At 44.1% G+C, this 13,437-nt stretch overlaps 4 protein-coding genes across 4 annotated transcripts; 3 read left to right on the top strand and 1 right to left on the bottom strand.

Moving 5' to 3' along the window:
• The first annotated feature begins 2,707 nt into the window (after window positions 1-2,707).
• LOC126571831 (lipopolysaccharide-induced tumor necrosis factor-alpha factor homolog) lies at window positions 2,708-6,200 on the top strand. Its single transcript, XM_050230664.1, has 4 exons — window positions 2,708-2,907; window positions 3,185-3,462; window positions 3,569-3,704; window positions 5,697-6,200. Exons 2-4 carry the CDS (start codon window positions 3,234-3,236, stop codon window positions 5,797-5,799), a joined length of 468 nt encoding a protein of 155 aa, XP_050086621.1. The 5' UTR covers window positions 2,708-2,907; window positions 3,185-3,233; the 3' UTR covers window positions 5,800-6,200.
• Window positions 6,201-7,811: 1,611 nt separating this feature from the next.
• Window positions 7,812-9,048, bottom strand: LOC126571838 (lipopolysaccharide-induced tumor necrosis factor-alpha factor homolog). Its single transcript, XM_050230672.1, has 3 exons — window positions 8,810-9,048; window positions 8,647-8,718; window positions 7,812-8,420 (listed from the first exon to the last, which is right to left on the bottom strand). Exons 1-3 carry the CDS (start codon window positions 8,811-8,813, stop codon window positions 8,170-8,172), a joined length of 327 nt encoding a protein of 108 aa, XP_050086629.1. The 5' UTR covers window positions 8,814-9,048; the 3' UTR covers window positions 7,812-8,169.
• A 1,639-nt stretch (window positions 9,049-10,687) lies between these two features.
• On the top strand, window positions 10,688-11,322 carry LOC126571841 (lipopolysaccharide-induced tumor necrosis factor-alpha factor homolog). The gene is made up of 2 exons (XM_050230676.1): window positions 10,688-10,772; window positions 10,869-11,322. Exons 1-2 carry the CDS (start codon window positions 10,769-10,771, stop codon window positions 11,111-11,113), a joined length of 249 nt encoding a protein of 82 aa, XP_050086633.1. The 5' UTR covers window positions 10,688-10,768; the 3' UTR covers window positions 11,114-11,322.
• Window positions 11,323-12,357: 1,035 nt separating this feature from the next.
• On the top strand, window positions 12,358-13,437 carry LOC126571836 (lipopolysaccharide-induced tumor necrosis factor-alpha factor-like). The gene is made up of 2 exons (XM_050230670.1): window positions 12,358-12,673; window positions 12,754-13,437. The coding sequence occupies exons 1-2, from the start codon at window positions 12,559-12,561 to the stop codon at window positions 12,996-12,998; spliced, it is 360 nt and encodes a 119-aa protein (XP_050086627.1). The 5' UTR covers window positions 12,358-12,558; the 3' UTR covers window positions 12,999-13,437.

Raw genomic sequence — 13,437 nt, 5'->3', positions numbered from 1 at the left:
ACGCGTTTCCCATCAGCCGGCTGATGGGAAAAATGCGTCCCTTATCACAGGCACTATCTTCGCGGTGATCGCGATTAAACAATAATCGGTGCTTTTGGATTGCGGATGCTCCCAATTCTCACCCTACAAGCCTCCGTTGCCAGCACGTCATAAAACGTTTCCTACTAAATTATGGAATTCTCTCACAAAATCAAAATCCACCTCCAAGGTGCAACGTTTTCGTGCAAATTCAACTTCAAGGTTAACACCCTTGGCAATAAAGTGTGCCGAATTAGTGTCATTCGGGAACAAAAATTGTCCAATTATCATGGCTATCAAATCCAACACACCAATGGACCACCTGCTGCCACCGGCAAACGTTCTCGGTTTCCTGCAAATGCAAATTACCACGCGCGACTGAGAACGTGACGGGCAGAGCCACCCGACCGCAATGATTCGCCATTTGCCACTCAACGCCTCATTGTTGTTGTGTTTTTCAAACAAACGACGGAATTCTACCGAAAGTGGCAACGGCAATGTTTAGCGAGATTGGTTTCGATTTGCTTTTTGCCGGAGAAAAAATCCCTCCACGTCTTTTCCAATTCGCGTCATCCAGGCGTCAAACGCTCATTTCAGTTGACCGCAACGAACCTGAGCCTCGAGAGGAAGGAGGGATCGCTTGTTTTTGTGAAAGAACCAACAACGAATAACTGGAGCCCACAACCAACGATCCGGTGATGGTGATGAATCGGATGGCCAGACTACTGGTACTTGGGAGCTTGGTGTACTTGAAATCGAACAGTGACGTCAATGGCAGTGGAGCGAACGACGTACTTCTATCCGTAAGCCATCGCCGATGGCCTGATTAGCGATCTTACGACATAGAAACAAACGTTTTCGTCGAAATGATTCATCTTTACGTTTACTAGCGTTACCGCAGGCTCCGTTATCAATGTGCTTCGTGTGTTGGCTAGAGTGGCCCCGCGGTTGTGACTAACGTTGCTCTGGGTGTGATAAGAATAAATAACGACAAATAACGTCGCGGCCACACGTCGCCGGCTATCTACCCGTTTAGAACCTTGGCCTGATGCGCTCGATTCAACTTTGTGACCGGCAGAAGATTCTGGGTGGACGCAGGACCGGATTTTTCCCCAAAAGGATGATCCATGAGATTTAAGACGTGAAGATGATAACAGGGTTGTCACAACAGTGATAACGGGTCATTTCATTACTCAAACCGTAGCAATAACACCATGAAGCAGACCGTTAGGACCGAACTGAATGAGATCTTTGAGCTTTGTTTGCAGGGAATAATATTAAAAAATAAACAATTCATTCATTTTATTCATTTATTGCATTTATTAGAACGGACGAGTGGTATATTTCGCTACTGCTACTTCGGATCGTAGTAGAATGAATATACTTTTAACAAATTGAAATAAGCCAGCATTCAACATAAATAAGCGATGAAAAGGAGCTATAAAAAATAGGAAAAGAAAAGAAAATATTTCGCAACTCTGATCTTTGTGGCAGTGCTCAATGCCTGTGACTACACTCCAATCCATATCGAAACCGCTGAAAAATTAATCACCGCTTGTGACGCTGTTCCAAACAGCAATCAACGGCCAGTCCGCCGGTGCGCCGCATTATCTTCCACCGATGCCATGGTCTCACTAACACCTCCTGCCCTCCGACCAATTCGGCGAGTCGTGTAATAGTGGAACATGGTCATGGGGTAGCGATAGCATCAGTATGATAGTGCCCCATAATGGCGCCCAGATTGGTGCACGGGTTCCAACAGGTACCCCATCACAGGTTTGTACGTCTGCATTTGTCCATTTGGCATGCCGAGAGAGTCTGGTCTGGTAAATATCGATTTTCCTCGGCGTCCCGGTGCAAGGGTAAGTTTTCGCCCCCTTCCCCGGAGTAAACACGTGAGAACGCCCGAAGTGGCAATGTGGCCGGCTTTATAACCTTCTCGAAGCGCGTTTTTAGTTTCAATCACATCAATAGAGGGTTTTGTTGTAAACATTTGTAGTAGTTGGTTGTTTCCGGCTGGCTGTAGCATATGGATGATTCATTCCTCGCAAGACCTAGCAGATGTTACAACAAAAGCATAAAATTTAAAAGTATATTATTCATTTAATGTATGAAACTTTAAGAAACATTTAATAAAAATATATGACATTGGCACAAAATAAAAATCTTATAAATTAATGAAAAAAGAAAGGTAAATCCAAGTTGATCTTGATAGCAACGCAAAAGGAAGAGCATATTACTGAGCTGCCGAGCTCATCCTCAGCAAGATCACTCTCACTTTCATGATCCTCTTAGTGCCGTTTTAATGTTATGCAAAATAATGCAAAAGAAAACGGAATCGAACGACGTTCAATGCTCCATTACGTCTCTCTTTCTCTCTCTCTCTCTCTCTCTCTCTCTCTCTCTCCTCTCTTTCTCTCTATCTATCTCCCTCTCCCGCTGGTAAAGCTAAACATCTCGTTGAAAGTGAAAAAACAAACAAACCAGAGCGATCGCACCGGTATGAGGACTCATAAACCTGTTCTGCCGCACTGCTGGAGCTAATTTTGACCAGCCGCCCATTGCGCTAACCATAGTATGTGGGGGGAGGGCTGCTGAACCAACCTCCCCGAAACACATCTACAGCCACAGCGTCGCGGACCACATGCCCGACGACGACGACGAGGGTGTGACAGTAGGAGATTGGAGCCCCCACCTTCATGCTACGAGAGTCTTCAGGCGGCGCGCGCTCAGTACACGCCGAACCCTCGATCGTAACGGACGAGCTTAACTCCGAGCGAGGGCAACATCCGTACCGGAACGGAAAGTGAAAAACGGTGCAAAACGTTCACAGCTCAGTGAAGACGGGCGACGTGCACTTCCGTGATTGCGAATACTGTTGTGCAACAGGTATGACTAGGGTGTGCCCTCTGTGTAGCGAATGAATTGCGTTGATTGGGAAGTGATTCGTGGTTTGTTGGGCTCAATGTGTTCAACAGATTATTTTGAAGAACTGACACAATTGGAATAGAAAAAAAGGGAAAGTGATCTGTGTTAAGGGTTGATGGTTTGTGTCAGTTTTCTGTCCAGATTGTGATACCAGATAAAGGACTCCTCGAGCAACGGAGTAGTCTAAGTTTAGTGCTAGTGTTCTCTGTGTAATTTTCAATCCTATTCCCGGTTCCAGGAGTTCTTTTGAAGAAAATACAAACCAAACACACATACAGCACATCAACATGAGTGAAAAGGGAGCTGCAAGTTACCAGACACAACCGCTGAACCAGCCACCATACCCGGCACAGCAGCCACCCGGCTACATGCCCCAGATACCACAGGCCACCGCATATCCACACCCCCAGACCGGCGTCCCCAACTATGCTCATCCGGCTCCTCCACCACCGTACGATGCAAACTCCAATGTTATGCCTGGCGTTCCACAGCCAGCCGTTACGACCTACGTGCAAGGTAGGTGGTGCTGTGCTGTGATCAAAAGATCTAGGTAGATCATAGCAGGGATTCCGGATCGTATTGACAGGCGCGACCATTCTGTTCTGCTCTGTCTTACTTCCAGTCGTCACCAGGCCCCAGGTTGGACCGGATCCATCGGCGATGATGTGCCCATCCTGCTCGAAGCAAGTCGTTACCCGTCTGGATTATGATTCCACCACCAAGACCCACATTGCTGCCGGTTTGCTGTGTCTCTTCGGGTAAGTACGTGAACAAGGAGAGCGTAATGTAATCCCTTTATAAGTATTGAACAGTATTTTCCCGGGAGTAGCTAGAATACTGATAGCGATATACACTCCACGAAAACATTTCATACAGGAATGATTGTCTGAGTGATCTTCTGCCGATATTCCGTGGAAAAAAAATCAGAGGAAAGCCAATTGGAAATAGCAGTTTTTGGGGAATTTGATTCACGGGCCAACACTCGAACAGGATGACGCACTCGTGAGTTCGTGATTTTGGGCGAAATGTTTCCAATGTAGATTTCATGTTCAGCTACAAGTTACTGCAGAAAGTGAGATAACGTATATCAGAGTGTTACAGTGTGTTGCTCTGTAGCATACGGCCAACTTTAAACCAAAGTTAGCCACTGCCATCGTAGAAACAGATGGATTGCAGCTGCAAATAACTTCACAAATGAAACCATTGATAAGGCGGACCTACGAGAAACACTATGCTTTGTTTTAAGCAAACACTTGTTGCGTCTACTCGGTGAACAGCGATAAATTTGCAAACATTAACACTTCACGGGCCGTGATATACCACTATAAAAGTCCCCATTTGCCAGGCACAGCAAGCAAACAGCTGCGGCAGTAAATGGTTAGAAGTGTGAAACGATAAGATTCTACTTCCTAGTAGTTGCCAGTTTGCCGAGTGCAACATGAAGAGTGTTCTTTAGCGCTTGAAGAAAGTGGGAAAAACGATGAGTGCACTGCAAATTCCGGGTCAAATGGACACTCGAACTGAAAATGGAAGTGGTGTTCACTATCCCAGCGGAAGCGCCTGATTAGCGCCGGTGTCGATCTTAAGACACTTTCTTCTGTGATTGCCATTCAGCGAACAGTTTCATTTCATTCCCTTGTGGATTCCCCAAGAAATCAAATTTCTTCCGCAGGTCGCAGTTGCTCTGGCTTGAGCGTTATTTTCTTGTTATCTTATCAAACGGTGTTAAGTGGCGCATTGTGTCGCAGCCACCACCAAACCACACACACCGAGCTCCAAAAACCAAGCTACAGGTGATCGGTTTAGCTACGATGCTCCGGTGCCGGTGTAGTTGTGCTATCAAATTACCTTTTTTCCACAAGACCTTCATTGTTTTCGTTCCAATACCACATCTAACGTTTCTATATAGATAACGTACTGTTTGGTTTAAGTTTTTTCTGTTGCTAGTGTGTGACAGTCTATGGAAGGTCTTCACACACTTTTAGGGCTTTGTTCTTTTGAATTGAACGACGAGAAACGATAATGAGGTTAGACTGAGGTCAGCTCAAGGGCTCTTTAATCTTCAAAATTTTGTTTCCATGAACTGATTTTAATCTCCACCATCTTTGAAATATGAGCACCGAACATTCGATTTGGAAGGCATTCTTAAAAACATTACTATCACCGATTCATTGGACATATGCAAAGCAGGATAACTGTGTTGAAAGTGACTCATGAAACCATGGGGGTAGCGATATGTTACCGATTTTCCTCAAAACGCTACCCCTAAACGGTGATTGAGGTTTCGAAAGGCTCATTAACGGAATGTAACGTTCCTTGCCATTCAATCATATTGATCATTCATCACCTCCACCACACCATTTCCCCTGGTATTGATTGGCAGATTGACAGTCCAGCTGATCCTGATAGGAGAACCATCGATGGTGGAGGTGTATTTCTGACCTCACCGCTCCAAGCACAGCACCCGTAATCGATTTATCCAGGTGACGGCTGGTGTTAATGATCGCTTATTGCTTACACACTTGTCGCTCGACGCGACCTAAATGAAGAAAGAAGTTTGACCTTCATATGGTTTTGTTGATGTTAACATTCCAAATAGATATCGATCCAAGTCGATGAACTCATGACCTTTTAATAAGATGGAGCTTCGTCTGTTCCAGACAGATTAAGCAAGAGATGTCCTAGACCACAAATTGTACGGAAAACTACAGAAATGAAATATATTTCTCTTTTCTTTCTATTCCTAACAGATGTTGGCCATGCTTCTGGATTCCATATGTGGTCGATTCATGCAAGAGCGCCAACCATTATTGCCCCAACTGTGGTGCATACATCGGTACCTACCACGGTTAAGCAGCGCCCGCCACGAGACACCATTGGGTTTGGTACGGTTGCATCCGGTGACCACGCCATTCCTGGTTGATTGTGATGTAATCCTAACCGCCCTGTTTGCCCACAGCAGTCACCGACGTCGACCGTCGTTGCGGCAAAGTGCGATCAAGTACCGTTTTAAGTTTCGGAAGAAAGTGCGATAAATCGTATGGTGTAGTGAGTGTGTCTGTGTAGCTCTGTGTATGCAAAAGAGATGACGAAATGAACGGATTGAATGGTGTGCATGTGTGATCGTACGTATGTGTGTGTCAGTACGCTATGGCATTGACTGTTGTAATTATTCTTTAGTGAAAGACCATAACTATCGATTTCGTCAAGCGTACATAATTACATAATAAAAATATTTACCACTCTCCCCGGAACCAACTGCGTTTCTGTTTGCTTACCACGCGTCTGCGAATCGTCTTTGATTTGAAAATATGTTGGACGTGATGGACGCGATGAAGATGAGAAAATGGGGAAGGGAGGAGCAGATTGAATAATATTAAGATCGCTAGGGCGGATCAGGTCGCTTGTTGAGGAATAACGATCGCTACCCAAACTGAGTAAGCAAAAAATGGTTTACCATTCTTGGAAAGAAATTTGAATCAGCAGCTAAATATAATCTAAATATTTTCCATTCTCGAGTGGCTCAGACAGGTTATTGGACTGTGAAGTGGAAGTCGCACGCATGCTCGCACGAAGAATGAAACACATGGGAGAGATTATGTGAGACGATTTAAATTGAATCCAAACAAACGGAGAAGATGTTTAGCCTGTTTGGAACAATCTTTTGTATTTATTCTCAATGGATTTCGACAAGTTTTGAAATCGAGAGAACCTTCCAGAGCTGGTCGAAATTTGAGAGATCAAATGACGAGAACGAGATCGTTGAATGGGCTATAACTTAACACTCGGCTCTGTTCTCTCGAATTCGACGACAGTTCTGCATTCTTTCAGCATGTGGCGACCTTGGGCCCCTCACTATCGCATAAAATTTTATGAACAAGCTGAACCACAAGTGTGTTTCACGAGCACCAGAACAAAGAAACGGTGTCGTATTGACATGGAAAAACAGCGAAAAGCATGCTTCACTGAGTCGTTTTTGGTAGTTTTTGTAACATACAATTCTTAGCAAGTATATGACTGTATTAATGTAGTTTTAGTTGAATATAAAATCAACGAGCAGTATGTCTCAGAACAAAGCATTACCTACCAAGAAACCTACAGGAAAAAAGAGAATTTGAGATATGTACAATTCCTTTTGGTGGAACGTATTACCCAGAGAGATACCTACGGAAGATATTATTGCGTTTTCTCAAGCATCATAAGCATATACCACTACCAAAAAGACACCACAATAGTTCTCTAGGACATCAGTACATCCAATACTATCTATCTGCCAATACTAATTCTGACCAACTGACGTTAATTGGAGAGAAAGATCTTTAGAAGATGAAGATCGGTCGCCCGATGTGGCATCGAATAGACAATTAAATCAGTGCACATGATTTAGCCTCAAGAATCATCAGCAGTCATAATTAAACAATGCACCATTCACACTTTGTTGGTGTATCGCAGGAATTTCTTCATCTCGGAGTGAATACCTATTTTAACGATTCATAGGCATAATCAAAAGAATATGATTCATGAATTGCTTCCGGAATGAGTTAATTGAACGTGATCGATCTCCCTTTTCTACATTAAGCTGATAAACGAATATGCTTTTACCAAGCATTAGTGCCTTTTTGCAAACTGTTGTTCCAACACTTGTTACAATAACCAATACATAGAGCGAGTAGAATGTTTTTGCTTCGTCTACTCTGCAATGGAATGTATCTTCTATCTACCTGTTTGATGCTGTCAGAAAATTAATCTTATACTGATATGTTTGTTATTTTGACAATTTCCCGTGGGTTCACCTAATGTAACATATTTCAATGCTACGATAAAAAAACAGAACTTTGCGTAAACAAATCACATGAACGAAGGTGTGTGAATAAGTATAATGGTTTATTTATCTCGATTTAACACACGATAACACCGTAAACTCACATTAACCTAACACGCATTTGACGCATTCAACCCACCGTAGAGCTCCGGCTGCATTTTGGGCTTTCGAATGGGAAATTTATCGGAAATTCCGAAAACAGCTAACGTCTGTCGATTCGTGCTCCCGCCGCAGTTGATTCACGATATCTTATCAACCACCACATTACACACCACGGTATTTGAATTGATTTTTAGCCCGTTTCGCAACCAGGAGGCTTCTCCAATCGGGAATCGACGGTCCGTCAGGCACATCAGTTCGCACAAGCACTTGACAAAGGGTGCCGTGGGGAGGAATGATTTCTACTTCCGATAAGATCCGATGAAAGATCCACAGTTGGGGCAGTAATGGTTCGCATCGCGACACGCCGTCGAACAGTATGGCACAAAGGCACAGGGCCAGCACAGGAACAAACACAGTAAACCGGCACACAGGTGCGTCTTGGTGGTGGTTTCGTACTCCAACCGTGTCACAACCGTCGCCCGGCACGACGGACAAATGATGGTCGTCGGATCTGGACCAACCTGTGGACTTGTCACGATCACCGTCGTTTCTGCCAAAGAGGAAAGAAAAACATGGAAAGAAACGAAAGAATGATGAGTGAAGTCGTTCCCCTTTTGGTTTAGACACACGCAGCTCTATGGAGGATGGATGGTGTACTACTAAGGACAACGGGAACGGAACGGAACGGAACGAAAGGAACAACAACGATTTACAGAACATGCCAAGCGAGGCGGCACCACACTACTCGACTCGAGCTGCTGGCAGAAGGCACTTACGCAACGAGGCCGGTTGCTGCTGTGGGTAGGCCCCCGGCACCGGACGATCGATCTGTTCATAGGAAGGAGGATCTGTGCTCCGGATTGCCGGAAGTTAGTCGAAATGCGGAAATGCGGCTGGGCAAGTGCGTGGCGCAGTGACAACGACAACTCCCCTACTCACCCATGGTTCGTTGTCACTCTGGTGGCGCTGGTTTCTGGCTGGCTCTATTCGTTCCACTACTTCGATGGCGATCCTGGGGCGGCGTCGGAGTACCTCTGTGTTGGGCGGGCTTCGAACGTCAACTCACCTGTCGGTTGGGTTGGTTGAAATTTGAACATCCTCTGGGACCGGTCCCCTAATCACTACCCCTTCCCTATATCATACGATATGCATTTTGTGATAAGAAGCGATAAGATTGCGCTAGCCGGTTGGCGCGAAGCTTCCTATGACTATGTTCCGGTTTTCCGTTCGCGTTCGATCCATGGGGTTTCGGTACAAGTGGCATAATTTTTGGCTCTAGCAAGGTAATAACGCGATTGTAAATCGATAGCGGAGCGACCGATTTCTCAATCGTTTGATTGAGCACTCTTTATCCAAAGCAATTTTGGTATCGCTCAATTTTAGAACGGTTTTATTGAAATAAGTTTGGAGAGTTAAATTGGTTTGAGGAATAAAAATACTTCATTATATTCGAAATGTTCTTAAGGATAGTAGTGTAACTCCATTATTCATTGTTTTCCTGTTGTTAGCTGCATAATTTAAGCACTGCGTACCCAATTAATTCAGGATAATCTACCTCCAAAACGAAACAATGCGTTGTCACTATGCTTTTCCGTCGAGAACATGTCATGTTTTTATGCTCCATACTCAATTTAATTTTTTTTTGTCATTAATTATTAGTGTTTCACTTGTTCTGCTCTAACAGTAATGCCCAGAGTCGCTATTTTTATTTCGATTTCACTTATTCTATACTTTCATTTCAGTTTTCCAACATATCGATTATATCAAACAAATTATTAAACAAATCAATCGAATTAATCTTTCTTTTGCGAACTTTCCGGTAGCTATGTACGTCTCGCGGTATTTTAAAAATGACAATTCTAAACTTAAATGTGTCAATGGCATTTCCACGTCCGTAAACACCGGCAGCCGCGAAACAAAGCAATACTTCTAGTCCATCATTTTCCTATCCCAAGCAGATGAAGCACCTCTTAAACAATTCACTGCCACATAATGCTACTCGAGTGAATTATCTAACTGGGAGGTATTTGTGATGATCCCTTTTTGCATTACGAAACATATTGCATCTCGATTGTCTACAGCGTTCTATATTTCTGAGAAGCGATGTGTCGACAACAATTAAACCGGATAACTTCTAGGCCTTATCTTATTGTCTACTCTTCTCCACTGTTAGCAAATGATTAAACTTCCTGTTCATCTTATCAGGCCACTGATTCACCGCAGAACCACTGGCGGGCCATACGTGACTAATGCTACTAGCGTCGCATTATCCTAATAATGGTGGAAATTTTTTGTTCATGTTTGGCCTCCGATGGCCATCTTACCTTGTAGGTATTGGTGCGTTTTGGTACTTTTGATAGCTCTTATCAAGTCATACTGTTGTACTAGGGCTGTAGCAGGCTAGGGCAGCCATCGATGAATCATTATGTGCACTCTAGTGTGGGTTATCAGATTGTCGATTGTCATACGAGTACGATTTGCGGATCGCGGATAGAAAAGTATGCGTCTCTTGTTAAACATTTCACTCGTTTAATATATAAAAGAAACAATTATGTAAATTTATAAATGTTTCCATTTTCTATATGTCACAAATATCTTTGAAATCGTTTGTGTATAGTCTACGGCCTCACTGAATTACACTGAAAATAATACGGAAAATCCTTAAAAACCAGTTAACAGAACCAATCAATCAACATCAAGCCTTAACTAAACTCGAACTGAACCATTAATAAATGAAAACCAACCAAAGAAAATATTGCTCAACCCTCTTGGGGTGCACACACGAAATGGCTGCCTCGCATTCTAGGGCATATAACTAGACCGGCCCAGCAATGGAGCTAGCTAGTCGTAGTACAACATTTTCAACGAACACACCGTACATTCCGCTACCCGTGAGCAATGAGTAAGTGTTTACTAACTTCGCGACTTCATTCTCGCGCCAACCGGAGACCCCACGTCAATGGCTAACCGTACACTTACCATCCACCTCCCCCCATAGCTACCGTGATCGTGACGAATCCCCAGGTCGGGCCGGACCCGATGACGATCACCTGCCCAACGTGTCACGCAACGGTACGCACGAAGGTGAAGCACCAATCGACCACATCCACGCACGCCTGTGCCTTTCTGTTGTGGATCTTTTGCTGGCCCTGCCTCTGTCTGCCGTACTGCTGCAACTCCTGCCGTAACGCCAATCACTACTGCCCCAACTGCAATACCTTCATCGGTTCTTACAAAAACTAGCGACTAGTTGGCTCTTGGTAGGTGCATCACCAAGCAGAATACTTCCTAATTTGTTCATCAATCTCCAGCTAGTGGAAGCTTATGTTAAGGTTTTTTTTTGAAGATCCATTTTGTCAGAGGTTAAGGGCAGAGCAGAGACATATTTGACATAGACTAGGGAAATTATTAACACTTCTTCAACAATAAATTTATAATATTTATAAAACCCATTCTTACTGTTTTCTACGTAAGGTTGCCTATTATCTAATCGGCCATTATGCGAGCAAAGATCATTCGCATTGTACTCATTGCTTTCCTCACCTACGGCACATCACAGCGGAATGTATTTGCTTGTTTTATCTGCCCCCCAACAAACACCGCGAGATATTGGCGAGAGCAAACCCTCTTATCTGCGGTCATACTACAAACAAGCTAGCATGAGGTTGAATGGCTGTCCCACAAAATCTCCGCTGAAATCACTTACCTCAATCGAGATATCAGCACCTTGAAACTTCTTCTTCCTATTGATCAGTTGATAGGAATAGCTTCACATTAGCGCAATGCAGGTTCGCTTAGTGTCTGTGATGTTGCTTATGGTGTTTCCTATAATATAGGAATGTGTAATTTATAACCAACGGAAATCATTTAAAATATTCAACGCATCAATTTGGTGATGCCTTGAGTCACTATATTAATCGCTTGGTATGACTAACAATAATCAATCCACTTCGGCCGTTTGATAATAAACCTGCTTGTTATGCTGACGATCATCGAGCCATGCAATGTACGTGACAAATGCTGCTTCACGTACCCGAAGTGCTGCATATGAAGCGTCACACGAACACAGATGCAACCACGCTTTGGTAAGGGAGAAACATTGATGCCATCTTCACCATGCTTATACGCAGAGTCCGCCGAAATTCAATCCCAAGAATAGAAATCCATCCAAACTACAATTGGAGTATCATTCCAATTCCAATTGGAATACCAGTACCGCCTCTTTGTCATCTTTGGTGTGTGGTCTGCACTCTGCCTTTTAAAGGTTTGACCTGACCATTACACTGTATTTAATGTGTTAATTGCTTAAGAACGCTGCTCTGCTTAGACAGCTAGAAATTGTTTCCATCAGCGCAATTCTCTCGCATTAAAAATCCAGAGTCTCCAGCCCACGAGGTTGCGTCGTGCTGGATAAACCGTGCGGCGTTCAGAATTCAGAGTAGAATATTTTGTTTTTGTTTGCATCTTCGCTCACACCGACGGACGGATTCTCTCTCTCTCTCTCTCTCGCTCCTGACTATAGACTCGGAACCATTTCTGGTGCGTTTGCGTCGGTCTTCAAACGGTTGGGTTTTCACGCATACTCGCTAGTTCCAGCCGACCACCACGAACACGCTGCTCACAGATTGCCTTGGTGGCGAGACACACTCCAGCAGCAAACACGGCGTATTACTCATCTCGTGTATAGAATGGCCACGGAAAGGCGTCAGCCGGCGTCAGTTGATGAAAAGAGCGCTGATCGGACGGACCTACACGACGCTGCTGTTATTCCGAACAACCAACCAACGCTCTACTGCAATATGGGTAAGAAGTTCTAGTGTTTCACTTTCCGCCGGTTTCGCCTCATCAACTTTCCCTTTTCACTTCACCGTTACCTCTACCAGCCACAATCGTTGTAGCACCTGCCGTCGGACCAGAACAGACGCAGCTCATCTGCCCACACTGCCAGGCATTGGTGCGCACGACGATCGAGCATCGTGCGAACACGCGAACGCACATCTACGCGCTGCTGTTGTGTTTATTTTTCTGCTGGCCCTGTATCTGCCTACCGTACTGCTGCAACTCGTGCCGTGATACGATCCATAAGTGTCCTCGCTGCAAAGCATTCATCGGCAGTTACCATCGGTAAGCCGCGGTCAATAATGGCAAACGGAATCATCATGGCATTGACCAGACCGGTACAACCACATGTACCACTCGGAATGATTTGGTAGCTTATACGTTCGTTAAGCTGCTCTCCTGGACGCGAATCTCGAACAAAGAATCTCCTTTCCTATTCTAACGATTTTCTAAGACGCACCGCAATCAACTACGGTTGCTCTGTACCGAAAACTATCTGTACCGAAGAATGAGAACGACGAATGGAATTAATAATAAAAATTATCTATAACTGAAAATTGGCTGTACAATGTTACAAATCCAGGTTTAATCTAGATTCTGGTTAGGTAGTTTTTCCAAGAGAAAGACACAAAATCTATAAACCCGCGTCCACACTATAACAATTTTTGAACGAATGCTACTTAATATTATTAGAAATTATCAATATAAATTGGCAAAGCAAAAGCAAA

This window comes from Anopheles aquasalis, chromosome 2, assembly GCF_943734665.1.
Source record: "Anopheles aquasalis chromosome 2, idAnoAquaMG_Q_19, whole genome shotgun sequence".
Lineage (NCBI taxonomy): Eukaryota > Metazoa > Arthropoda > Insecta > Diptera > Culicidae > Anopheles > Anopheles aquasalis.
Note: the sequence above shows the minus strand (reverse complement) of the source record. Positions and strands in the feature narration are given on the sequence as shown.